Raw genomic sequence first — 26,992 nt, forward strand, 5'->3', positions numbered from 1 at the left:
TTTACAAGTTGCTATTGAATCTGCTTTCAGGCAGCCCATTCCAGATCACAACAACTCGCTGCGTAAAAAAAGCTCATCTCCCCTTTGGTTCTTTTGCCAATGACCTTAGACCTGTGCCCTCTGGTTACCGACCCACCTGCCAGTGGAAAGTTTCTCTGCACCTACTCTATCAAAACCCCTTTCATAATTTTCAATCTCCCCCTTAACTTTCTCTGCTTTAAATTGAGACTATAATTCATTAACAGTTCTCTGCAGACTGACTTCGGATCTCATGTACACCGGACTGAAACCCTGGGGTTTTGTTGTAAGAATATATTAAGAATGTGGCACTGGATGTCGTCAGATCCTAATGTAGATCTGTCCAGGCGATCACATTACTGCACTTACAGCCCAGGCGGATGTTCATTTCGTCACCGCCCCCGGGCAGGATCCCAGCTCGGTTTTCACTCGCTCCCTGGGATCTACTGTATCTGCTCCAGCGATCAGTGCTGGACACTCACCCACCCACCGACCTCCAACCATGTCCCTGCTGCTGAGACCCGGCTTGGCTTGGTTCCGGCTCCGGCTCCAGTTCCAGAGGTGCCGGAGACTTGTTGGGAAGTTGCGGGCAGCCCGCGGCTCCTCCACTTTCAATGTCAGCGGCTACATGCCGGAGGCGGCGTCTTTCCCCGGGGTCCGGGATTACCCGGGGCTGCGCGATCTCTCGGTGCAGCAGCCCGACCGCTTCTGGGGGGCGCTGGGCAGGTCTCGGCTGTGCTGGATCACACCCTTTCACACGGTGAGCGACTGCCACCTGAGCCAGGGCAGCATCAGGTGGTTCGAGGGGGGACAGCTCAACGTCTCCGGTGAGTGAGTGAGTGTGTGAGTGAGTGAGTGTGTCTGCAACCGGGGCAGCGCTGCTGTCAGTCCCTGTGTCTCCATCAAAGAGTGCAGCCCCCTCACCCCCCTCCCCTCCCCTCACCCCCTCCACTCCCCACCCTCTCCCCCTCCACTTCTCACCCCTCCTCCCTCTACCCGCTCCCCTATCTCCGCGCCTCTCCTCCCTCCCCTATCTCCACTCTTCTCCCTCTACCCGCTCCCCTATCTCCTCTCCTCTCCTCCCTCTACCCTCTCCCCCTATCTCCACTCCTCTCCCTACCCTCTCCCCCCTACCCTCTCCCCCTATCTCCACTCCTCTCCCCGCTACCCTCTCCCCACCTACCCTCTCCTCCTCCTCCACTTCTCACCCCTCCTCCCCCTACCCGCTCCCCTATCTCCACTCCTCTCCTCCCCCTACCCGCTCCCCTATCTCCACTCCTCTCCCCCTACCTTCCCCTCCCCCTACCCTCGCCCCCCCACTCTCTCTACCCTCTCCCCCCCACCCTCTCCCCCCTACCCTCCACTCCACTCCTCACCCCTCCACTCCACTCCCCACCCCTCCATTCCTCTCCTCCCCACCCCTCCACTCCTCACCCCTTCCCCTCCACTCCCTCAGCACTGCACTGGTGTCAGTTTAGATTTTGGTGCTCAAGCCTCTAGTGTGGGACTTGAACCCACAACCTTCCGACTCAGTAGGCAACAGTGAGCCATGACAGATGCCTAAATCTCATCTGAAAGACATTTGACAAATACCATAGCCAACCTGGACCTCACACACCTCCTATTGCAAGGTTAAACATTTTGACTGTTACAGAATGCTGTGATTTTTTGTGTACTTTGCTTCCAAATGAACATTTATGATTGTTCATTTTATTAGAGGGTGATTTTGTTTTTACTTCTCAAGGTGTGCCAGCTCTGGGGAATGTCACACTTTCCCACGTTTTTGACCCTGTTGTTGGGGAACTCCTGGGCTGGGTACAAGTGCAGCACAGATCAGGTGCCGGGGGTAATTTTCCCAGAACTTTTCCGCCACCTTTGCTCAGTGGAAAATTGCAAATTTTCCCTCCATTCAAGTCAGCGTGTCCACAATTTTCCGATATGCTCTGGCAGCGGGCAAGATTCCGACAGGTATAATCTTAACCTAACCCGCTTGTCGGGAAACAGATGGGATTGGGTGCACTGGTGGTTTTACTCTCCATTGCAGTCAGCGAAGAGTAATATTGGGCATGGTGTAAAACCGAGGTGTCCACCCGATCCCGTGGGATTCTGGCCCGACGGGTTAGGTTAAAAGTACACAAAATGACCGCCCTGCAGAGTAAAGCTATCTGCCCCATAGAATCATAGAAATTTACAGCACAGAAGGAGGCCATTCAGCCCATCGTGCCTGCGCCGAGCTATCCAGCCTAATCCCACTTTCCAGCTCTTGGTCCGTAGCCTTGTAGGTTAGGGCACTTGAAGTGCATATCCAAGTACTTTTTAAATGTGACGAGGGTCTCTGCCTCGACCACCCTTTCAGGCAGTGAGTTCCAGACCCCTACAACCCTCTGGGTGAAAAAAGTTCTCCTCAACTCCCCTCTAATCCTCCTACCAATTACTTTAAATCTATGCTCCCTGGTCATTCCTACTAAAGGAAATAGGTCCTTCCTATCCACTCTATCTAGACCCATCAATTTTATACACCTCAATTAAATCTCCCCTCAGCCTTCTCTGTACTAAAGAAAACAACCCCAGCCGATCCAATCTTTCCTTATAGATAAAATTCTCCAGTCCTGGCAACATCCTCGTAAATCTCCTCTGCACCCTCTCTGGTGCAATCACATCCTTCCTGTAATGTGGTGACCAGAACTGTACGCAGTACTCTAGCTGTGGCCTAACTAGTGTTTTATACAGTATAACCTCCCAACAGCTTGCTCTAATTTCTCCTTATTTGGCTCGGTGTCAAATTTTTTGTCTTAAAATACTCCTGTGTGGCGCCTTCGGATGTTTTACTACATTAAAGGCGCTATACAAATACAAGTTGTTGTTGTTGCCATAAAGGAGTGAAGGATGTATGGGAGAGGAAAAGAGGAGAACTAACTGACAATTGTACTTTAAAGTAACGCTACACGGCCCTCCCAACAAGTAGTCCTTTCACACGCTTCATGAGCTGAAAGGTGTCCATGAACTGCTCGCTGTGACTAGGGCAGCTAACTGTTGGATGATTTTATTTTCAGTCACTGTTTAGCTTCGGGCTTGAAGTGTAGGAATGTTGGTCCCAGAATCCACAACTCCCTTTTCATCCCACGTACAGAATTCCAAGACTGAACCCAGGAACAGGTTCATAGCTGGGATGGTCCCAATACGAGGGGCAGCTGCTTCCTAAGAACATAAAGAAAGAAAGAAAGACTTGCATTTATATGGCGCCTTTCACAACCACCGGACGTCTCAAAGCGCTTTACAGTCAATGAAGTACATGGAAAAATATGGAATGAGTTACATTGTGCGTTAAGCTGATGTTTCCAGGGTAGTGTGGAGACTCCCCAAGGAAAGGTTTCTGTAAACCATCCTTCCTCCTCCAGCAGAGGGGCGGGGCGGGGGGGGGGGGGGGGCACGGTGGTGGTGGTGGGGGGAGATTGCCTTCTACTCGCTGTTTGTAGTGAAATTTCACAAAAAAACTAAGCTCCTGACGATTTTTACATCTGTTAGAATTGGCAGCTTGAGATATATGCAGTGGGAGGCGCATGCATTTATAATCTATATATGTTGTTCCCAAGACTCTGGTATTTATGCAAACAGAGAGCTTGGTGTAAAGGGTTAAAGGTTAAATGTACTGTGTCTACACTGGCTCAAGACAAAGCAGATAATGGGGAAACAAGATGATAAACTGACCCAATCAAATAGCTTGTAGCTCGCTTGTGTGTTCTGAGTTTATAGTGTTTACTTTATTTTATTCATTCACAGAGTGTGGGGGTTGCTGGCAAGGCCAGCATTTATTTACTGTGACAACACAGTCTTAAAAGGATATTACTGGATAGTGGGCACGTGGAATGAGAACAGTCAGGCTCTGCGGTGTACCCCCCATGGTGGAATAGCCTGCCCACACCCCCAGTTTAGAAAGAAAGAAAAACTTATATTTATTATTATAGCACCTTTCATTACCTCAGGACCTCCCAAAGCACTTTACAGCCAATTAAGTACTTTTGAAGTGTAGTCACTGTTGTAATGTAGGAAATGTGGCAGTCAATTTGCACAAAGCAAGCTCCCACGAACAGCAATGTAATATAATGACCAGATAATCTGTTTTTATTGATGTTGATTAAGGGATAAATATTGCCAGGACAGGGCTAACTCCCTGCTCGTCTTTGAAATAGCGCCATGGGATCTTTTTATGTCCACCTGAGAGAGCAGATGGGGCCTCGGTTTAACGTCTCATCCAAAAGACGGCACCTCCGGCAGTGCAGCACTGCACTGGAGTGTCAGCCTAGCTTTATGTGGTCAAGTCACCAGGGTGGGACTATGAACCCACAACCTTCTGACTCAGAGTCGAGAGTGCTACCAACTGAGCCACAGCTGACATGGCTCACGCATGGTCACTTGAGTGAGATACCAGAGGCTGCCCTCTGTCTGTGCAATTGTATCCCAGCAAGACTCATCTTCAGGGGGAGAAAAGGTGAATAAAACCCTACAAGGACATTCCACTTGTAGTTATTCTCATAGAAACATAGAAGATAGGAGCAGGAGTAGGCCATTCGGCCCCTCGAGCCTGCTCCGCCATTCAATGAGATCATGGCTGATCATCCAAATTCAGTACCCTGTCCCTGCCTTCTCCCCATATCCCTTGATCCCTTTAGCCTTAAGAAATATATCTCACTCCTTCTTGAATATATTTAATGAATTGGCCTCAACTGCCTTCTGTGGTAGAGAATTCCACAAATTCACCACTCTCTGGGTGAAGAAACTCCTCCTCATCTCTGTCCTAAATGGTACCCCTTATCTTTAGACTGTGACCCCTGGTTCTGGACTCCCCCGCCATCGGGAACATCCTTCCTGCATCTAGTCTGTCTAGTCCTGTTAGAATTTTATAAGTTTCAATGAGATCCCCTCTCATTCTTCTAAACTCCAGCTAGTATAAGCCTAATCGACCCAATCTCTCCTCATACGTCATTCCTGCCATCCCAGGTATCAGTCTGGTGAATCTTCGCTGCACTCCCTCCATGGCAAGAACATCCTTCCTCAGACAAGGTGACCAAAACTGCACACAATACTCAAGGTGTGGTCTCACCAAGGCCCTGTACAACTGCAGCAAGACATCCTTGTTCCTGTACTCAAATCCTCTCGCTATGAAGGCCAACATACCATTTGCCTTCTTAACCGCCTGCTGCACCTGCATGCTTACCTTCAGCGACTGGTGCACAAGGACACCCAGGTCTCGTTGCACTTCCCCTTTCCCCAATCTATTGCCGTTCAGATAATAATCTGCCTTCCTGTTTTTGCCACCAAAGTGGATAACCTTGCATTTATCCACATTATACTGCATCTGCCATGCAACCTGTCCAAATCAACCTGGAGTTTCTCGGCATCCTCCTCACAGCACACACGCCCACCCAGCTTTGTGTCATCTGCAAACTTGGAGATATTACATCTAGTTCCCTTGTCTAGATCATTAATATATATTGTGAATAGCTGGGGTCCTAGCACTGATCCCTGCGGTACCCCACTAGTCACTGCCTGCCACTCGGAAAAAGACCCGTTTATTCCAACTCTTTGCTTCCTGTCTGCCAACCAGTTCAATATCCAAGTCAGTACCTTGCCCCCAATCCCTTGTGCTTTAACATTACACGCTAATCTCTTATGCGAGACCTTATCGAAAGCCTTCTGAAAGTCCAAATACACCACATCCACTGGTTCTCCTTTTATCTATTCTATCAGTTACATCCTCAAAAAATTCCAGTAGATTAGTCAAACACGATTTACCTTTTGTAAATCCATGTTGACTTTGTCCGATCCTGTCACTGTTTTCCAAGTGCTCTGCTATTACATCTTTTATAATGGACTCTAGTATTTTCTCCACTACCAATGTCAGGCTTACTGGTCTATAATTCCCTGTTTTCTCTCTTCCACCTTTTTTGAATAGTGGGGTTACATTAGCTACCCTCCAATCCATGGGAACTGTTGCAGAATCTATAGAATTTTGGAAGATGACCAGCAATGCATCTACTATTTCTAGGGCCATTTCCTTAAGTACCCTAGGATGTAGATTATCAGGCCCTGGGGATTTATCGGCCTTCAATCCCGTCAATTTCCCTAACACCATTTCCCTACAAATACTGATTTCATTCAGTTCCTCCCTCTCATTAGACCCTATGTTTCCCGACATCTCTGGGAGGTTATTTGTGTCCTCCTTTGTGAAGACAGAACCAAAGTATGTATTTAGTTGGTCTTCCATTTCTTTGTTCCCCATTATAAATTCCCCTGATTCTGACTGCAAGGTGTAATGTATATACCTTTAAGGGGGGAACTATCTTTTACAGCTCATGTATACTGCAGTACCGGCAGTGACCACACCTGTATATAGCACTGAGTAGTAATCTGTACAGATCAGTTCCAGTGTGAGCCACGTTGAGTAAACACCTGTTGTACCGTTCTCCTGCAGTCTGTGTCTTATTATACACGGACACAACACAAGGGACCTATGCTTGACTTCACCAATCTTTTTCTCTTCACATATCTGTAGAAGCAATGTTACCGCTATTATATAGTTAGAAGTTCTGACCCCCAATATTTACACTTAAATAAAGGTAATCACAAGGCTTAAAGCACCATGGGGGAAAAATCCGGTTGGTTTCCGCCTCCCATTAGCACCTTAAGAGGGCGCTAATGTGGCGCAAAGCAACTAGTGCCCGTGCGCGGCGATGTTTGCGCCCCTCACGAAATTGACTAGACATTTTGTGGCGGTGCTAAACACTACCACCACCATCTCCTGCGCCCGCAGATCGTGACGTCACTCGAGCGTGTAACGCCCCGGACCGGATATTGAGTGGCACCCCCTGTCTTACCGCCTGCCGCTAGCAACGACAGGTTGAGGGGAGCGTTTTGCAGTCGGGAAGGGACTGGGAGAGCACTATTTAAAGGCGACCACTTCCTGCCTTTTTTTGTTGGCAAAATTTTTTCACCATGCATTCTGAGTGAGAGGGAGACTGCAGGAGATATTCAAAGCTGTGTTGAGGAGTATTGGGTACTGAGCAGCACTTTGCAGATTCTTTTTTATTTGATCTTCCTTGCATCGATTTAGAAGAGACTATGGGGGCTGCACTCTGAGCTCTTTCCCTGGGTCCTCTCCATTGTTCTTTCCAACAGATTTGATGTCTCTCTAGGCCTAGATTCACGGCTGCAATGAGCAGGGTGTGGATGGAGAGCAAGATGGACCCTCCCCTTTAAGAACTGGCCGGCGCCAGTGTGTCTGTGTTCCATTGCTGACTGACATTACATGAGCTTCGCCAGCGCTCTGAGGTAACGCATCGCTCCTCGGCCTTTGCGCCTTAAGACAGGTGTGCAGCACCTGATTTAGTGTTTCAATCACCTCCAGGGGCGATAAAAGCCAAATTTGCAGTCGGAGGCAATAATTAGCGCCAGGCGCTAAACTTCACGCCCAGCCGATAATCGTGCCCCAAACGGGGCGATACTGAATTTCTCCCCCCCATATATGTATTATACATCACATAGAATCACAGCAGAGGAACAGGCCATTCGGCCCAGCACATCTGCACTGCTGTTTTTCTCCACAAGTCACCTAATCTAATCCCACTGTCCTGCTAATAGTCCTCTTTATCAAACAGCTGTCTTGATTCCCTTTTAAGAAAGTTTATGGACTTCTCTGCTTCAGCAATGGTTTGTGGCAGAGAATTCCACACTGTATCCACCCTCTGCAGAATTTTTTTTTTCCACACCCTTTATTTCTTTTTATGAATATCAACAACCACGGAAACAATCTCTCTATTTACCTTATCAGAAAGCTTCATAATCTTCATGAGCTCTCATCAGGTCACACCTTAACGTTCTCGCCTCCAGTGAAAAAAACGCCCCTTACCTTTATAAAGCGCTGGTTAGGCTACAACTGGAGTATTGTGTCCAGCTCTGGTCACCACACTTTAGGAAGGATGCAGAGGGTGCATAGGAGATTTGCCAGAATGGTTCCGGGGATGGAGGATCTTAGCTACAAGGACAGGTTGGAGAAGCTGGATTTGTTTTCATTAGAGCAAAGGAGGTTGAGGGGTGATTTGATAGAGGTGTACAAGATTATGACGGGTGTGGATAGGCTAGACGGGGAAAGGCTGTTCCCACTAGTTGATGGTACAAGGACCAGGGGGCACAGATTTAAGATTTTGGGCAAAAGATACAGGGGGATGTGAGGAAAAACTTTTTTACACAGCGAGTGGTGATGACCTGGAATTCGCTGCCGACGGAAGTGGTGGAAGAGGAGACACTCAGGCCTAGAAATTCAGTTGCTTGCGCCACCAGTTTGCGCCCAAAGAGGCCACTCAGAGGCTTTAGCGCCACTGGCCACAACCACCGCGATATTTAGCGGGGTGCTAATGGCGACGTTAGCCTGTAGCGCTGCACCGCCACCGATGACATCATCGGTGTGCGCAGCACCCCGCTACCGCCCCGAACGCCATATTAGGTCGCGCCCGCCTCTTCCGCGCCGGCCGCAAATAGCGACCGGTACACAGGGGCCAACCTGTGGCGGTAGTGGCGCTAGTTAAGGTGGAGGTGCGGCCGGCCGCTTTTTCGGCGGCCGCCTGCCCGCACCTCCGTCCCCGGCCTCCTACACTCCCCCCCCCCCCCCCCCCCCCGCGGCATTGCCAGCTGTTTCCCGAGAGCCCGGCACTTCTCCTTGGTGCCGGGCTCATTTGCCGGCACTCGCGAGCGGGGATCGCGCTGTTGCAGGCACCTCCCCCTTAACAGTGGGAGGGAGGCCTGCAGTACCGTAGCCTGCCGTGCCGCAGCGGGTGGCGCTGCGGCCCTTAGCGCGCTGATATTCAGTTTCAGCGCCCCAAGCGGGGCGCGGGAAGCCTCGTTTAGCGGCCGGCTTCCATTTGAGGCGCAGAAACTGAATATCCCGATGGCGCAAGTGGCTCCGCGCGCAGCGGTAATTCCAGCGCCCAGGCGAGCTTGGCACCCCAAACTGAATTTTTAGCCCTCAATGTTTTCAAGGGAAGATAGGATAGGTACTTGAGGGAAATAAACTTGCAGGGCTACGGGGATAGAGCGGGGGAATGGGACTGACTGGATCGCTCTAGAGAGCCAGCACGGACTCGATGGGCCGAATGGCCTCCTTCTGTGCCGTTATGACTCTATGACCTCTCTCTTTAGCTGTGAGCTCTCATCCCTGGTAACATCCTAGTGAATCTACACTGTAGGCCTGATTTGAACCCTGCCCGCCCGGTTAAAATGGCGGTTGAGCACTTCTCGCAGTGTTCCGGACGAGTTTGCGCCATTTTGACCTTACTGACTTCTGTTGTGGGAAAGGTCCCGTTGCAAACAGGCGAGGGTTTCATTAATATTTCATTGTCGGGGTCCGGTGACATCATTTGGACCTGACGCGATTTTAACTGCCGATTGCGGCAGTGACGCCGGTTGCTGGACCTGCCGTTGAAACTCGGCGGGAGGCAGGATCGGCTCCAGAAGAGGCCTGGTTAAGTTTACAGATTTTTTTTCATGGTTTCCTTGTAAGTCACAAAGAGTAGAGGTGCTCCTCCCAGCCCCACAAAGACAGCTTGGGCCTTTCCCTTCCCTGGGCTTCCCTTCCCTTCCCCTCCCCCCACTGCAGTCGCCTCCAGACCCCTCTCCTGCTCTGGGCTTCCCTTCCCCTCCCCCACTGCAATCGCCTCCAGACCTCTTCCCTGACCACTTTCCTTATGCCGGGGAGCATTCCCTCAGGTCTCCAGAGGCGGTCTGCTGCCGCCCAAAATCCCGCTCCTGCCCGGCGTTAAGTAGCGACTCCCGCCGGATTCAGGCGGGAGTCCAAATTGGATTGTTTCAATGAGGCACGGGGTAGGACCTCATGCTGGCACTGTCATGGGCATTGCCCGCCCACCCGACCCTCTCACTCTCGCCCCGAGTTAAAATCAGGGCTTGTAATTTGCCATTGCTTTTATATTCTATCAATAATGAGGTGCCTCTAACTGTATATAATGCTCCAGCTACAGTCTAACTACCATCTTGTACAAGTTGAACATTAACAGCAAGCAGGAGCTGGCAATGGTTCTGCTGTTGCCATTTATACCTCCTCTAGACCCACCCTTTGTTTCCTTAATGTCCCATTACCACCCGCTTTCGCCTTGCACTATCATCCCTTTTGTCAGTTAATCACTCAACCCTATTACAAACCTTCCCTCTGTTTTTTCCTCTCCTCCCCACCCCCTTTTTCTCTGGCTAATGCACTTGTTTATTAACTGTTAAAATCTCTACCTTCTCCCAATTCTGACGAAGGGTCATCAACCTGAAATGTTAACTCTGTTTCTCTCTCTCCACAGATGCTGAGTGTTTCCAGCATTTTCAGTTTTTATTTCAGATTTCCAGCATCCGCAGTATTTGCTTTTGAACATTATCTCCTTGCTTTCTATGGCTCTGGATACAAAACTGAGATTCCCATGGCCTTGCAATGTCACTTTTAATGACCTGTGTATCTGTAATTCAGAGACCTTCTATCCATTTAAAATCTTAATGTATTTCCTTTCCCTATTCTTATTTTTGTTTAAAGGAACAGTTTCTCATTCCTTAAAGATGTGGATTATAAATTCCTCTGTGCACTGGGTTCAAGCCCCACTCCTTGACCTGAGCATATAATCCAGTTGATATTCCAGGGCAGTGCTGAGGCAGCACTGCCTTATCGAGATGCCATCCCTTGGAAGAAAGGCTAAACCCAGGTCTTGTTGGCTGTTTCGGGTGGTTGCTACATATCTCAGGGCATTACTCAAAGAAGAGCCGGCGGTAATGGGGAGCGGGCAGGGAAATGGCGCGGAGCCCAAGATCAGATCAGCCATGATCTCATTAAATTGCGGAGCAGGCTCGAGGGACCAAATGGCCTGCTCCTGCTCCTATTTCTTATGTTCCTTATGTAATCCGGGCCAACATTCTTCCACATGGAGAACCAGTGGATGTGGTGTATTTGGATTTTCAGAAGGTCTTTGATAAAGTCCCACATAAGAGGTTAGTGTGCAAAATTAAAGCACATGGGATCGGGGGTAATATACTGGCATGGATTGAAAATTGGTTAACAGACAGGAAACGGAGAGTAGGAATAAATGGGTCTTTTTCGGGGTGGCAGGCGGTGACTAGTGGGGTACCGCAGGGATCAGTGCTTGGGCCCCAGCTATTCACAATATATATCAATGATTTGGATGAGGGAACCAAATGTAATATTTCCAAGTTTGCTGATGACATGAAACTAGGTGGGATTGTGAGTTGTGAGGAGGGTGCAAAGAGGCTTCAAGGCGATTTAGACAAGTTGAGTGAGTGGGCAAATACATGGCAGATGCAGTTAATCGTGGATAAATGTGAAGTTATCCACTTCGGTAGGAAAAACAGAAAGGTAGAGTATTATTTAAGTGGTGATAGATTGGGAAATGCTGATGTACAAAGGGACCTGGGTGTCCTTGTACACCAGTCATTGAAAGCAAACATACAGGTGCAGCAAGTAGTTAGGAAGGCAGATGGTATGTTGGCCTTCATTGCAAGAGAATTTGAGTACAGGAGCAAGGATGTCTTACTACAGTTGTTCATGGCTTTGGTGAGACCACACGTGGAGTATTGTGTGCATTTTTGGTCTCCTTACCTAAGAACGGATATACTTGCCATAGAGGGAGAGCAGCGAAGGTTCACCAGACTGATTCCTGGGATGGCAGGACTGTTGTATGAGGAGAGATTGGGTCGACTAGGCCTGTATTCACTAGAGTTTAGAAGAATGAGAGGGGATCTCATTAAAACGTATAAAATTCTGACAGGGCTAGACAGACTGGATGCAGGGAGGATGTTTCCCTAGCTGGGGGGTCTAGAACGAGGGGTCACAGTCTCAGGATACGGGGTAGGACATTTAGGACTGAGATGAGGAGAAATTTCTTCACTCAGAGGGTGGTGAACCTGTGGAATTCTCTATCACAGAAGGCTGTGGAGGCCAAGTCCCAGAATATATTTAAGAAGGAGATAGATAGATTTCTAGACACAAAAGGCATCAAGGGATATGGGGAGAGAGCAGGAATATGGTATTGAGATAGAGGATCAGCATGATCATATTGAATGGTGGAGCAGGCTCGAAGGGCCGAATGGCCTACTCCTGCTCCTATTTATCTATGTTTCTATCTCATAACAAAAAGAAAAATACTGCGGATGCTCCAAATCTGAAATAGAAACGGAAAAATGCCGGAAACACTCAGCAGGTCAGGCAGCATCTGCGGAGAGAGAAACAGAGTTAACGTTTCAGGTCGATGACCCTTCGTCAGATCTAGTCATTCATCTCCGCTTGTGGGACTTAATGTTTGCAAAATAGCTGCCGCAGTTACCAACATAGTGCTAATGACTGCTCTTCAAAATAATTGTGTGTTTTGGGCGATTTGATAAGGTGCTATTTAAATATAGGTTCTTTCTTGTGTTGTGCAACACTACAATGCATCACAAAAATATTTTAAAATATAATAGGGGCCGAGGTTATGAGCCTTCCGGACTCGATATCGATCATTCAGATCATAACCTCGGCCCCTATTACAATTTTATATATATTTTTTATCCACACCTTTGTTTTGGCCCTTCCCCCTTTTTCTCTCTCCCACATGGCAGCTGTCTCTCATTCTGCCAGCGCATTTCACACCTAATCTAGAGCTGTCTTTTGTCTCCACTAGTCCTATCACCATCTCGTCTCGTTTTGAATACCTCTTAATGTCTCTTCACTTCTCTTTTGTTCTCTCATCCCCATTTCCCAGCCCCCAAACTGGCCTTTTAATCTGTTTCATTGCCTGTGTTTTTTCTCAGTCCTGACGAAGGGTTTCGACCTGAAACATTAACTCTGTTTCTCGCTCCACAGATGCTGCCTGACCTGTTGAGTATTTCCAGCATTTTCTGTTTTTATTGCATTTGTATAGCCCCTTTAACATTTTTAAATGTCCCAAGGCGCTTCACAGGAGCGTTTTCAAACATAAAATTTGACACCGAGCCACATAAGGAGGAGATATTAGGACAGGTGGCCAAAAGCTTGGTCAAAGAGGCAGGTTTTTAAGGAGCGTCTTAAAGGAGGAGAGAGAGGCGGAGAGGTTTGCTGTCCTATACCTGCCACTCTCAACGTGGCACCAGGGGCAAGATTTGGAAGAATGCAAAGTAAGAAATGTGAAAGAGAGAGATCCCAGACCCTGCTGTACACTGTCAAAACGCTGGGTTCTTCTCCGGCAGCACACAGAGAAGCATGTTTACATGTTGTGAACTGAAATAAGCCGTGCCCTGTGGAATGGAGAGGGAGTTAATAAACCTTGTCCCCAGCTCGTGCAGAGTGATGAGTGTGGTATTCCAGGAATGCCAGTGTTTATGAGATTTGTTAACGCAGCACAGATGAAGACTTCAAAAATGTTGGCAGTAGCAGGAGCCAATTTTAGAAAATAATGATTAAAGTTCACCCGTTTCTGCTTGTGAACAGCACCTGCTCATCACACTGGTGGGCACTTCTGAGTTTCCAGAATGGAATTCGTGCCTCACGAATTCGATATTCTCATCCGTCAGAAACTGGCCAATTGCTGAGATGCTTCGCAAGCATAAGAACATAAGAACAGGAGTAGGCCATTTGGTCCCTCTGGGCCTGATCCACCATTCAGTAACATCACGGCTGACCTTCTACCTCATCTCCACTTTCCTGCACTATCCCCATATCCCTTGATTCCCATAATACCCAAAAGTCTATCGATCTCTGTCTTGAATATACTCAATGACTGAGCCTCCACAGCCCTCTGGGGTAGAGAATTCCAAAGATTCCCCACCCTCTGAGTGAAGAAATTTCCCCTCATCTCAGTCCTAAATGGCCGACCCCTTATTCTGAGACTGTGACCCCACAGACTAGACTCCCCAGCCAGGGGGAAACATCCTCCCGGCATCTACCCTGTCAAGCCCTTTAAGAATTTTATACGTTTCAATGCGATCACCTCTCATTCTTCTGAATTCTAGGGAATATAGGCCCAGTCTCCTCAATCTCTCCTCATAGGACAATCCCCCCTATCCCAGGAACCAGTCTGGTGAACCTCCATTGCACTCCCTCTAAGGCACGTATATCCTTCCTCAGGTAAGGAGACCAAAACTACAAAACTAATGAGGAAATTAGAATGTGCGGCAGCAACATTCAGAAGCCCTGGTCATGTGACCGAAACCGAGACCATCCTTCTTCACAGTATGTGTGACAAACAAGATGGCCTTTTCAGTATCAGAGTGTGGCTATATAAGATAGTCACTAATAAATCCAATAGGGAATTCAGGAGAAACTTCTTTACCCAGAGAGTGGTGAGAATGTGGAACTCGCTACCACAGGGAGTGGTTGAGGTGAAGAGCAGAGATTCATTTAAGGGGAAGCTGGATAAGTCCTGGCCGGCCTCCCATCTTCCACCCTCCATAAACATGAGCTTATCCAAATCCAAAACTCTGCTGCCCATATCCTAACTCGCACCAAGTCCCGCTCACCCAGCGTCCCTGTTGTTCACTGACCTACATTGGCTCCCAGTCCGGCAACGTCTCAATTAGAGTTAGACGAAGAGGGGTGGGAGGAGGCCCCTGGGGAGCATAAACGCTGACATAGACCAGTTGGGCTGAATGGCCTGTTTCTGTGCTGTAGACCCGATGTGACTGTGTAACTAAGCTCATGCCGCCCGGACATGGACCTTCTCTTAAATGGAAAGAAAATCGGATAGTATCTGCGATGAACATATGATCCTCCCCGTCCGATTTTCCTGTCTGTCTTGTGCCCAGGTAATAAAAGTGAAAAGATACACAAAGGTATTTTCTGATCAGAGCACTGTACAGTTTGATCATGACTTCCTCTTCTAAGGTTTTGGCTGTGTAATTCAACATTCTATTGGGTTCTCTGTTTGCTGCTCTGCGCTGGTTGGACATTTTGAGCGTTGAGTCGACCACAACTTCTTGGTCTCTTTCAACTTTGCTCTGTATAGTTTCATCACCATTCGTGCAGTACATGTGTTGCCTATTTTGCCTTTCTAAGTCCAGTACTTTGCCTTTGTTCCGCCCACTTACATATGTTGTCTGGCTCATTTTGTATTTTTCTGAGCTGCCTCCGTTGTATCCCCTTTCCAGTTTGGCACCATCTGCAAAAGTGATCAGGCACGTGTTCCGACGTTGATTAACCCTTTCCTTTCCTATTTTTCCTGATCAGTGAACTGCATCGACCGTCACGTCCACACGTCGCCAGACAAGGTGGCTTTAATCTGGGAGAGAGATGAGCCTGGGGCTCAGGTGAAAATCACCTACAGGTCAGTGTCCCGAGCAGAGTGCAGAGATGTTGGGATTGAAAACAAACCCATGGATTGTAAAAGAAAAACAAGACAGGACTCGGCATTTCTGTAGCGTCTTTCGCACCCTCGGGACGTTACAGCCAATTAAATAAGTGTAGTCACTGTTGTAATGTAGGAAACGCAGCAGACACTTTGCTCACAGCATGCTCCCAAAAACAGCAATGAGATAATGACCAGATAATCTGTTTTTTTAGTGATGCTGGTTGAGAGATAAATACTGGCCAGGACACCGGGGAGAACTCCCCTGCTCTTCTTCGAATAGTGGCCATGGGATCTTAGAGGTGATCTCATTGAAACATACAAAATTCTTACAGGGTTTGACAGGGTAGATGCCGGGAGGATGTTTCCCCTGGCTGGGGAGTCTAGAACCAGGGGTCACAGTCTCAGAATAAGGGGTCGGCCATTTAGGACTGAGATGAGGAGAAATTTCTTCACTCAGAGGGTGGTGAATCTTTGGAATTCTCTCCCCCAGAGGGCTGTGGAGGCTCAGTCGTTGAGTATATTCAAGACAGAGATCGATAGATTTTTGAATATTAAGGGAATCAAGGGATATGGGGATAGTGCAGGAAAGTGGAGTTGAGGTAGAAGATCAGCCATGATCTTATTGAATGGCAGAGCAGGCTCGAAGGGTCAAATGGCCTACTCCTGCTCCTATTTCTTATGTTTACGTCCAGCTGAGAGGGTAGACGGGGCCTCAGTTTAACGTCTCATCCGAAAGATGGCACCTCCGACAGTGCAGCACTCCCTCAGTACTGCACTGCAGTGCCAGCCTAGATTTTGATCTCAAGTCCCTGAAGTGGGACTTGAACCACAACCTTCTGACTCCGAGACGAGTGCTGCCCACTGAGCCACGATTGTGCCACTTCAGTTCTTCCCCCCCCATTACACTTGAGCAGTGTTGTCCGAATGGAATCGTTGGCTAGCCACAGGTGTGGCTCCAATCTTGGAATGTTTTGTTTTGTTTTGGGGAGGAAGAAGAGCTAGAAGATGCTTGTGTCATTTTAGTCACAACGATGTTGTACATTAGTGATGGGGTGTGTGTTTTAATGAGATTGTTGCATCGTAGGTCTGACGCTGCAAGAGGGCTGCGATCTTAGGAAAGGCGCGATGAATGTCCACGGGAAGATGCTGAGTGAGTCGCTGGTCATGCACTGTATTTATTCACTGCTTAATTCTGTACATCCAGGCAGCTGCTGGAGGTGACTTGTCGTCTGGCTAACACTCTGAAAAGGCAAGGTGTCCGCAAAGGAGATCGGGTGACCATCTACATGCCAGCCTCACCAATCGCAGTGGCTTCGATGCTGGCGTGTGCTCGTATTGGGGCAGTGCATACCGTAGTCTTTGCAGGGTTCAGTGCGGATGCATTGGCCGACAGGATTCAAGATGGTGAGAGTTGATCCATTTCATTTATCTGTTCACTTTCTCTTAGAAGATTGGTTCTGTTAATATTTTACCTCGTGCTTCCTTTTTTTTTAAGTGATAGCTACATAGGGACTATGACTGTGCTACTTTTTGCCAGTGTATGAGATTGGGGCTGTGATTGGGATACGGTAGCATAGTGGTTAGGGTACTGGACTAGTAATCCCTGGACTTCTGATCTGGAGACATGAGTTCAAGTCCCACCACAGCAGCTGCGGAATTTAAATTCAGTTAATTAAATAAATCTGGAATAGAATGCTAGTATCTGTAATGGTGACCATGAAACTACCGGATTGTTGTAAAAACCCATCTGGTTCAGTAAGGGAAGGAAATCTGCTGTCCTTACCCGGTCTGGCCGATACGTGACTCCAGACCCACAGCAATGTGGTTGACTCTTAACTGCCCTCTGAAATGGCCCAGTGATATACCTATCAATTCATTCCATGAAAAGCGACGAGTTAAGATAGTAACTATAGGTTTTTATTGGCTAAATAACAGAGCCCACCCTCGTGGGCGATCGGTTCCAACAAGGGAGAATGCTAGCCAAGCGGTCACCTTTATACCTGGGCAAGCAGGCGGAGCCATGGGCAGAGTCAACTGAGGTAAGCCCAGGTATAGCAGCGTGCGTGGCAAGAGGTAACCTTGTGTATCGATGTAAACAGTGATAACAACAGTGTAACAATAGTGAACGGTTGTGAACGGTAACAGTGGTTTACCACATTCACCCCTTGTTTAAAATTGAGTCCGGCGGGGTGAAGTGTACTACCAGTTCGTGTATGTCAGTCTCTCAGGAGGCCTCGTAAGCCTTTCTGATCGGCGCAGCAGCGGCGGCGGTGGTGCAGTATCCGATGGTAATGCTGGTGTCTGCGTGGTCGACGAAGGCTCCTGGGGTTCCGGCATGCCGTCTACAGGAGCTGGATTTGGGGGAGTGGTGGGGGGTAACGGTGGTATCTCGGGGGTGCCCGAGGGTGCGAGGTCTCGCAAGGAGACAGTGTCCTCCCGCCCGTCTGGGTATGCCACATAGGCGTACTGGGGGTTGGCGTGCAGGAGGTCCACCCTCTCGACCGGGGGTCCGTTTTATGGGCCCTCACGTGCTTCCGCAGCAAGACGGGCCCCGGAGAAGTCAGCCATGTTGGTAGCGAGGTTCCCGTAGTCGACTTCCTGGGGAAAACAAACATTCGTTCATGGGGGGTGGCGTTAATGGCAGTGCAAAGCAGTGACCGGATGGAATGGAGTGCTGCCGGGAGGACTTCCTGCCAGCGAGAGATTGGGAGGCCCTTAGACTTTAGGACTAAGAGGACGGCCTTCCAAACTGTCGCGTTTTCTCTTTCCACCTGGCCGTTCCCCCGGAGGTTGTAGCTGGTGGTCCTGCTTGCAGCAATACCTCTCGCTAGTAGGAACTGGCGAAGTTCCTCGCTCATGAAGGATGCACCCCGGTCGTTATGTATATAGTTCGGGAACTCGAACAAGGCGAACAGGTCGTTCAGGCATTTGATGACCGTGGTACTGGTCATGTCTGGGCAGGGGATGGCAAAGGGGAAACGGGAGTACTCGTCAATAATGTTGAGGAAGTACACATTACGGTCAGAGGACGGGAGGGGCCCCTTAAAATCGATGCTCAAGCGCTCGAAGGGGCGGGTGGCCTTGATCAGGCTTGCTCTGTCCGGCCTATAGAAATGCGGTTTGCATTCGGCACAGGTTTGGCAGTTCCTGGTCATGGTCCTGACCTCCTCGATGGAGTAGGGCAGGTTGCGGGCCTTAATGAAGTGGTAAAGTCTGGTGACCCCGGGGTGGCAGAGGTCGTTGTGGAGGGTCTGCAGTCTATCAACTTGTGCGTTGGCGCATGTACTTCGTGATAGAGCATCTGGGGGTTCGTTCAGTTTACCAGGCCGGTACAAGATATCATAATCGTAGGTGGAGAGCTCAATTCTCCACCTTAAGATCTTGTCGTTCTTGATTTTGCCCCTCAGCTTGTTATTAAACATAAAAGCGACCGAACGCTGGTCGGTGAGGAGGGTAAATCGTTTGCCTGCCAGGTAATGCCTCCAGCGTCGTACTGCCTCCACGATCGCCTGGGCCTCCTTCTCGACAGAAGAGTGTCGGATCTCAGGGCCCTGGAGGGTCCTTGAGAAGAAGGCCACAGGTCTCCCCGCCTGGTTAAGGGTTGCAGCTAGGGCGAAGTCGGATGCATCGCTCTCCACTTGGAAAGGATAGACTCATCCACCGCGTGCATTGTGGCCTTAGCAATGTCTCCTTTTATGAGGGAGAAGGCTGCGCATGCTTCTGCTGTCAGGGGGAAGGAGGTGGACTTCATGAGGGGTCTGGCTTTGTCCGCATAATTGGGCACCCATTGGGCATAGTAAGCGAAGAGCCCCAGGGTTCTCTTCAGTGCCTTTTGACAGAGGGGAAGGGGAAGCTCCATGAGGGGGCGCATTCTTTCGGGGTCGGGGCCGATGACTCCGTTCTCTACTATGCAGCCGAGGATGGCAAGGCGTGGGGTGTTAAACACACATTTCTCCTTATTGTAGGTGAGGTTCAGTCGTTGGGCCGTACGGAGGAATTTCTCCAGATTAACATCGTGGTCCTGCTGGTCGCGGCCGCAGATGGTGACGTTATCTAGATAAGGGAACGTGGCATGCAGCGCGTTCTGGTCAACCATCCGGTCCATCTCCCTTTGGAAGACCGAAACCCCGTTGGTGGCGCTGAAGGGAACCCTAAGGAAGTGGTAGAGGCGGCCATTCGCCTCGAAGGCGGTATACTGGCGGTCCTCAGGGCGGATAGGGAGTTGGTGATAGGCAGACTTATGGTCGATGGTAGAGAATACCCGGTACTGTGCAATCTGATTGACCATGTCAGATATGCGGGGAAGGGGGTATGCGTCCAGCCGGGTGTACCGGTTTATGGTTTGGCTGTAGTCGATGACTAGGCGGTGTTCATCGCCGGTCTTAACGACTACGACCTGGGCACGCCAGGGGCTGTTGCTCCTCTCGATGATGCCCTCCTTCAGGAGTCGCTGCACCTCGGAGCTAATAAAAGCTCTGTCTCCGGCGCTGTACCGCCTGCTCTTGGTAGCGACGGGTTTACAGTCGCAGGTGAGGTTAGTGAACAAGGAGGGGGGCGGGACTTTGAGAGTGGAGAGGCCGCAGGTCGTATGTGGCGGGCGGTTTAAAACCTGCTGGTTGTAGACTGTGAGTGGGGGGAGGGGTCCACCGTATGCCAGGGTGACACTTTGGAGGTGGCATTGGAAATCCAGCCCTAGTAGGACGGCAGCGCAGAGCTGGGGCAGGACGAGAAGTTTAAAGTTTTTATATTCCGTGCCCCTAACCGACAGGGTCACCACACAGTAGCCGCTGGCGTCAGTTGAATGTGACTTCGACGCCATCGAGATCCGCTGGCGCGTTGGCCGGGCAGTGAGGGAGTAGTAGCTCACCGTGTCTGGGTGAATAAAACTCTCCGTGCTACCGCTGTCGAACAGGCAGGTCGTGGCGTGGCCGTTTACTCCGATGTCCATCATAGACTTGGACAGATGATGCGGGAGGGCTTGGTCAAGCGTGACGGAGGCCAGTGTATGGCTGAGCGAGCTGCTGTAGTCTGCAGGCGGGGCGGTGGTCGGGTCTGGAGACAAGGTGGCGGTCGAGTGCGGTGAACAAAATGGCGGCGCCCACGAAGTTGAACAAAATGGCGGAGAAGATGGCCGCCCCCACAACTCACATGAGGCACTGCTGGCGTCGGTGGCCTTGATCAAAGATGGCCGCCCCCACGACTCACACGAGGCGATGCTGGCATCTGTTGCCTTGATTAAAGATGGCCACCCCCACAACTCGCATGAGGCAATGCTGGCGTCAGTGGCTTTCCCCCTGCAGGCCTTCGCGAAGTGGCCTTTCTTTTGGCAGTCGGAGCAGGTCGCGTTCCTTGCAGGGCAGCGCGCCCTCGGGTGTTTCGCCTGGCCACAGAAGAAGCAGCAGGCGGCCCGATCGCGGGGCTCCGCTGCCGCAGCCGGTCCCGGGGGTGGCGGTCCCGATCGATTCCGGGACACCGACGCTGTGGTAGGTCCCAGGGGCGGCGGTGCGAGGGGTATTGCGGCCGGAGTTGGGCCCGAGTCCCAGGGTCGCGCAGCACTGTACCTGGAGTACGCCTCGAGGTCCCGATGGGCCACTTCCAAGGAGCGAGCGAGGATCGCAGCTGTTTTCAGGTCGAGGTCCTTTGATTCCAGCAGTCTTTGCCGTGAGTAGTCTGACCGAAGGCCTTTCACGAAGGCATCGCGGATATTTCCATCGGTATGTTCTGCAGCTGTTACGGCTTTAAAGTCACAGTCCCTGCCAAGTATTTGTAGCGCCCGTAAGAAATCATCAACCGACTCTCCTGGCTGTTGCGAGCGAGATCTTAGGAGATGCCTGGCGTACATAGAATTTACAGGGCTCCGGTACTGCTCTTTCAGCAGGTTGAGGGCGTCCTCGTATGTAGCAAGGTCCCGGATGAATGCAAATACTTTAGGGCTCACCTGGGCGGTCAGAACTCTTAGTTTGGATCCCGGAGGCACGCCGGATTCTCCCAGGTAGGATTCGAAACAGCTCAGCCAGTGTTCGAAGTCGAGGGCTGAGTTCGCTGCCTGTGGGTTTAGATCCAGGTACGGCGGTCGGAGGGCTCGCAGCCAGGCCGGCTGCTGTGGCTGTTGTAGCTGGCCGTTTGGCTGGTCGTTTGGCTGCTCCGATCCACTCATTTCAAAATTTAGCCAATAAAATTGATATACCTATCAATTCATTCCATGAAAAGCGACGAGTTAAGATAGTAACTATAGGTTTTTATTGGCTAAATAACAGAGCCCACCCTCGTGGGCGATCGGTTCCAACAAGGGAGAATACTAGCCAAGCGGTCACCTTTATACCTGGGCAAGCAGGCGGAGCCATGGGCGGAGTCAGCTGAGGTAAGCCCAGGTATAGCAGTGTGCGTGGCAAGAGGTAACCTTGTGTATCGATAACAACAGTGTAAACAGTGATAACAACAGTGTAACAATAGTGAACGGTTGTGAACGGTAACAGTGGTTTACCACACCCAGCAAGCCATTCAGTTGTATAAGGTGGATCACCACCTTCTCAAGGGCAATTAGGGATGGGCACTAAATGCTGGCCTTGCCTGCAATGCCCACATCCAATGAATAACAAAAACTGTAATTGGCACTGATAACAGCCACGGAATTGATTCCAAATTGCTGTGGCAGCATTGGGTGGCTATAAATGCAAGTTGAGTGGACACTTCAGAGGATTCTGACTTTATCAGCAGTCAAAAGGAAACTTTGGACTGACTGGGTGGCCCAGTTGGTTACTACTGTCTTGTCACCTCTGGGACTGAGACTAATGGGATGATAGTCGCCTCTATGTGAGAGGTCTATGTGCGATAGGAATAGGCAGGCTCAACCAAGCTGTTAGTGTGCAGGAGTCCATAATCCAAAATCTGCTGTATGTTGGCAGTCTCATTCAGAGAGAACTCAAAGACAACTGGTGTGAGAAATGTAAATGTACGCTGATGATGGGAAAGGGACAGGGCCATGGGGAAAGAGCAGGAGAGTGGGATTAATTGGATAGTCTCAGGGTAAGGGGTTGGCCATTTAAGACTGAGATGAGGAGGAATTTCTTCACTCAGAGGGTTGTGAATCTTTGGAATTCTCTGCCCCAGAGGGCTGTGGTTGCTGAGTCGTTGAGTATATTCAAGGCTGAGATCAATAGATTTTTGGACTCCAGGGGAATCGAGGGATATGGAGATCGGGCGGGAAAGTGGAGTTGAGGTTGAAGATCAGCCATGATCTTATTGAATGGCGGAGCAGGCTCGAGGGGCCGTATGACCTACTCCTGCTCTTAATTCTTATTTTCTTATGTAGCTCTACCAAAGAGCCAGCAAATGCATGATGGGCCGAATGGCCTCCTTCTATGCTGTATCATTCTATGATTCTATATGGCAGTGTGTGCCTTTTTGAGGTTGAGTTGAGGCTCATTGCTGGGAAACGGTGGTCTCTGGTCTATGCTAGACCTGATCTGCTTGATGTTGAACAGGGTATTCAAATGAGAGCGTAATGGATTCTTCACCTTTGATGCCTTTCACCTAAAGGGCCACAAATATATTATATTCAGTATATTAAAACACATAGGGGGAAAAATTCAGTTGGTAGCGCCACCCATTAGTGCCTTAAGAGGGCGCTAAGTGGGGTGCAAACCAACTAGCGCCCGGGCGCGGCGATGTTTTCGCCTCTCACGAAATTGACCAGACATTTTGCGGCGGCGTTAAACACTACCGCCACGATCTCCTGCGCCGGCAGATCGTGACGTCAGTCAAGTGCGCAACGCCCCGGTAGCGCCCCGGACTGGATATTGAGTGGCGCCCCCCTACCTTACCACCTGTTGCTAGCAACGACGGGTTGAGGGGAGCGTTTTGCAGTCAGGAAGGGACTGGGGGAGCGCGATTTAAAGGCGACCGCTTCCTGCCTTTTTTTGTTGGTGACATTTTTGCACCACACATTCTGAGAGAGAGACTTCTGGAGAGATTCAACGCTGTGTGAAGGAGTTTTGCATACTGAGCAGCACTTTGCAGGTTCATTTTGATTTGCCCTTGTATCTATTTAGAAGAGACTGTGGGGGCTGCACTCTGAGCTCTTTCCCTGGGTCTCTCCATTGTTCTTTCCAGCAGATTTGATGTACAGGTCTCTCCAGGCCGAGATTCAAGGCTGCAATGAGCAGGATGTGGATGGAGAGCAAGATCAACCCTCCCCTTTAAGATAAAAACAGAAAATGCTGGAGAAACTCAGCAGGTCAAGCAGCATCTGTGAAGAGAGAAACGGAGTTAACGTTTCAGGTCGATGACCATTTGTCAGAACTCCCCTTTAAGAATTGGCCGGTGCCAGTGTGTCTGTGTTCCATTGCTGACTGACATCACATGAGCTTCACCAGCGCTGTGAGTTAGCACCTCGCTCCTTGGCCTTTGCGCCTTAAGACAGACGTGAAGCGCCTGATTTAGCGCTCCAATCACCTCCAGGGGCGATAAAAGCCAAGTTTGCTGTCGGAGGCGATAATTAGCACCAGGCGCTAAACTTTGCGCCCAGCCGATATTAGCGCCCCAAAATGGGCGATACCCAATTTTTCCCCCATAGAATTGCATAGAATTTACAGCACAGAGGCCATTTGGCCCAACTGGTTCGTGCTGGTGTTTGTGCTCCACACGAGCCTCCTCCCACCCTATTTCATCTAACCCTATTAGCATAACCTTCTAATAACCCTATGAGCATATCTTATACTGACATTCAGACGGTGATAGGACAGGTATATCAAAAGTAAATTGCTGCAAGTATCAACTGGACACCATTAGCTCAGCAATGGGGAATATATGTCGTGACATCATTGAATCAGGCATTGGCCAGCTGTGATATTGTCCCCATTTCGTGCCTCTTTAATGTAACCATCATACAGTAGACGATTTTGACCAATGTTATGGAGGAATAATAGAGAAGAAAGATGAAGACGTGCAGTGGATGTGGCTTACATGGACTGTCAAAAGCTTTTGATAAGCTACTGCATAATAAAGATAATGGTTAATGGAATTAAAGGGAATGTGGACACATGGATAGAGAGATGATTGGCGGGCAGAAAACAAAGGATAGATTGCGACGGTAAAATGAAGTTCCTCAAACTGGAAAGGTGGTGAGTTTTGTTCCACAGGGACTTGTGTTGGGGCCACTGTTATCTACTATATACAGAAATGATCTGGTCTTACGAATTGCGGCAAGTATATATGTTATTATACAGATTGTATTATTATACCCCAGAGATTGACACAGCAAGCAGTATCATAGAATCTTAAAGCATAGAAGGAGACCATTCAGCCCATCGTGTCTGCGCTGGCTTTTTAGAAAGAGCTATCCAATTGGTCCCACTCCCTCCCATACCCCTGCAGATTTTTCTTTTTCAAGTATAAATCCAATTCCCTTTAGAAAGTTACTATTGAATCTCCTTCCACCACCCTTTCAGGCAGCGCGTTCCAGATCACAACAAATCCTGCGTAAAAAAAATTCATCTCGACTCTTTTGCCAATTACCTTAAATCTGTGACCTCTGGTTACCGACCCTCCTGCCGGTGGGAAACAGTTTCTTCTTATTTACTCTATCAAAACCCTTCATAATTTTGAATATCTCTATTAAACCTCCCCTTAACCTTCTCTGTTCTAAGGAGAGCAATCCCAGTTTCTCTAGTCTAGAGCAGAAGTGGTCAAGGGGGGTGTCATAAAGGTATATCAAATATTTAATAGCATAGAAAAGGTAGACCCAGATTATTGCTTCAAAGTAAGTCAGGAGAGTAGGACCAGAGGTGTGAAGGAGAATTAGTGAAAGGTAAATTTAAGCAGGATGTCAGGAAGAATTTATTTGCTAAAAGAACAATAAACGGTTTGGAATAATCTATCAGGCAGGGTAGTATATGCAGGATATCTACCCCGAGAGGTGCCGGGGGAAGGCCCTGAGAATCATTAAAGATGCGAGTCACCCCAGCCACAACCTCTTCGCCCTGCTCCCGTCCGGTAAGAGATACCGAAGCATACGGTCTCGTACCAACAGGTTTCGAAACAGCTTCTACCCCCAGGCCATAAGACTCATGAACGATTAATTTATTATTATTTATTACTATTGTTTTATTTATTATTACTGTCTTTCTATTAGTATTTCTATTAGTATTTTTAGCATTGCTATGCCATATTTATTCCAATGTTGGGAGGACTCGTAAAAATCAACATTTCATTGTGCAGTACACACGTCTGCTGCATATATGACAAATAAAATTGAATTGAATTGAATTGAATTCTCCCCTCCTTGTCTTCAAGTCTCTCTGTGGCCTTGCCCCTCACTGCCTTTGTCACCTCCACCAGCCTTATGTCCCTGGTTGCACCTTCTGCTCTTCCAGCTCTGACCTACAGCAGCTCCCCAATCTCTCTGCTTCACCATCAGTGGCAGAGCCTTCCTTCATCTCCACCCCACACTTTCAAGCTCTTTCCCTAAACCCCTCCATTTGCTCCCACTTTCCAAAACCTCCTTCAAACTCACCTCTTGAACTGCACCTCCCCTGGTCCCCCTCCGAGGACTACTCAGGTCTGACCTCTCCAACTGCGAAGTATTTTGCGGCTTTTTGCTTTATTAAAGGGGCTTATATAAGTGTATGCCGCTGTTACTGTATAATCTCCTAACCATCCTGTTCTCATTCCTAAAGCACAGTCTGAAACCGTGATCACCAGCAACCAGGCTCTGAGGGGCGGACGGGTCATCGAGTTGAAGAAAACTGTAGACCAAGCTGTGAAGTTGTGTCCTTCCGTCAAACGAGTGTTTGTGGCTATGAGAACAGAGAACAAGGTCCCGATGTCGAATATTGATATCCCCCTGGAGGAGGTATATTGCTCGGATGATAAACTAGGTCACATTTCCCATTCCTGTGCCACAGGTCTTTATATATTTATATCGTGCCTTTCACAACCTCAGGGCGTCCCAAAGAGCTTTACAGCCTATGAAGTACTTTTGAAGTGTAGTCACTGTTGTAATGTAGGAAACGCAACTTGCGCACAGCAAGGTGATAATGACCAGATAATCTGTTTTTAGTGATGCTGGCTGAGGGATAGATATTGGCCAGGGCACCGGGGAAAATTCCCCTGCTCTTCTTCCAAATAGTGCCATGGGATTTTTTTTTTACGTCCACCTGAGAGGGCAGACGGGGCCTCGGTTTAACGTCTCATCTGAAAGATGGCACCTCCGACAGTGCAGCACTCCCTCAGTACTGCACTGGGAGTGCCAGCCTAGATTTTGAGCTCAAGTCCCTGGAGTAGACTGTTTTCATCGGAGTGAGCTTTAAAGCAGGCCCTGGTGGTGGGAGGTCCTAAGAATGCAAAGGCCTGGCGATAACATGGTGCGAATATTAACCTACTGTGGCGGTACCACCGGTTGTACCTTACATAAAGACACATAATTCCCTTTAACTTACCTCACTGTATGTTTAACTTACCTTTTGGGGCCGTTGCCCTTTTAACTTACCTGTTGGGGCCATTGCCCCTTTAAGCCGCGCCCTAGCGCGCTGACGGCACAGCCCGGCCTAGCGTTTTCGGCCTCAACGGCCAGCCGACGGGAGCGACGCGATCTTCCGCTCCCGCGGCAAGCACCGGCA

General features: G+C 49.3%; 1 protein-coding gene across 2 annotated transcripts in view; it reads left to right on the top strand.

The window, feature by feature from the left end:
- The first annotated feature begins 379 nt into the window (after positions 1–379).
- Positions 380–26,992, top strand: part of LOC147109092 (acetyl-coenzyme A synthetase 2-like, mitochondrial) — an 83,924-nt gene continuing 57,311 nt past the window's right edge. The window contains exons 1-4 of one of the 2 annotated variants that reach the window (XM_086002700.1): positions 380–845; positions 15,254–15,350; positions 16,579–16,778; positions 26,051–26,226. In XM_086002700.1, the coding sequence (XP_085858826.1) occupies positions 521–845; positions 15,254–15,350; positions 16,579–16,778; positions 26,051–26,226 (798 nt within the window). In that variant the 5' untranslated portion in view covers positions 380–520. The remainder of the gene's footprint in view (positions 846–15,253; positions 15,351–16,578; positions 16,779–26,050; positions 26,227–26,992) is intronic. The other variant, XM_086002699.1, reaches the window with a different exon arrangement.

This window comes from Somniosus microcephalus, chromosome 12 (genome assembly GCF_052327205.1).
Source record: "Somniosus microcephalus isolate GS21.2 chromosome 12, FLI_Smic_1.0, whole genome shotgun sequence".
Taxonomy (NCBI): Eukaryota; Metazoa; Chordata; class Chondrichthyes; order Squaliformes; family Somniosidae; genus Somniosus; species Somniosus microcephalus.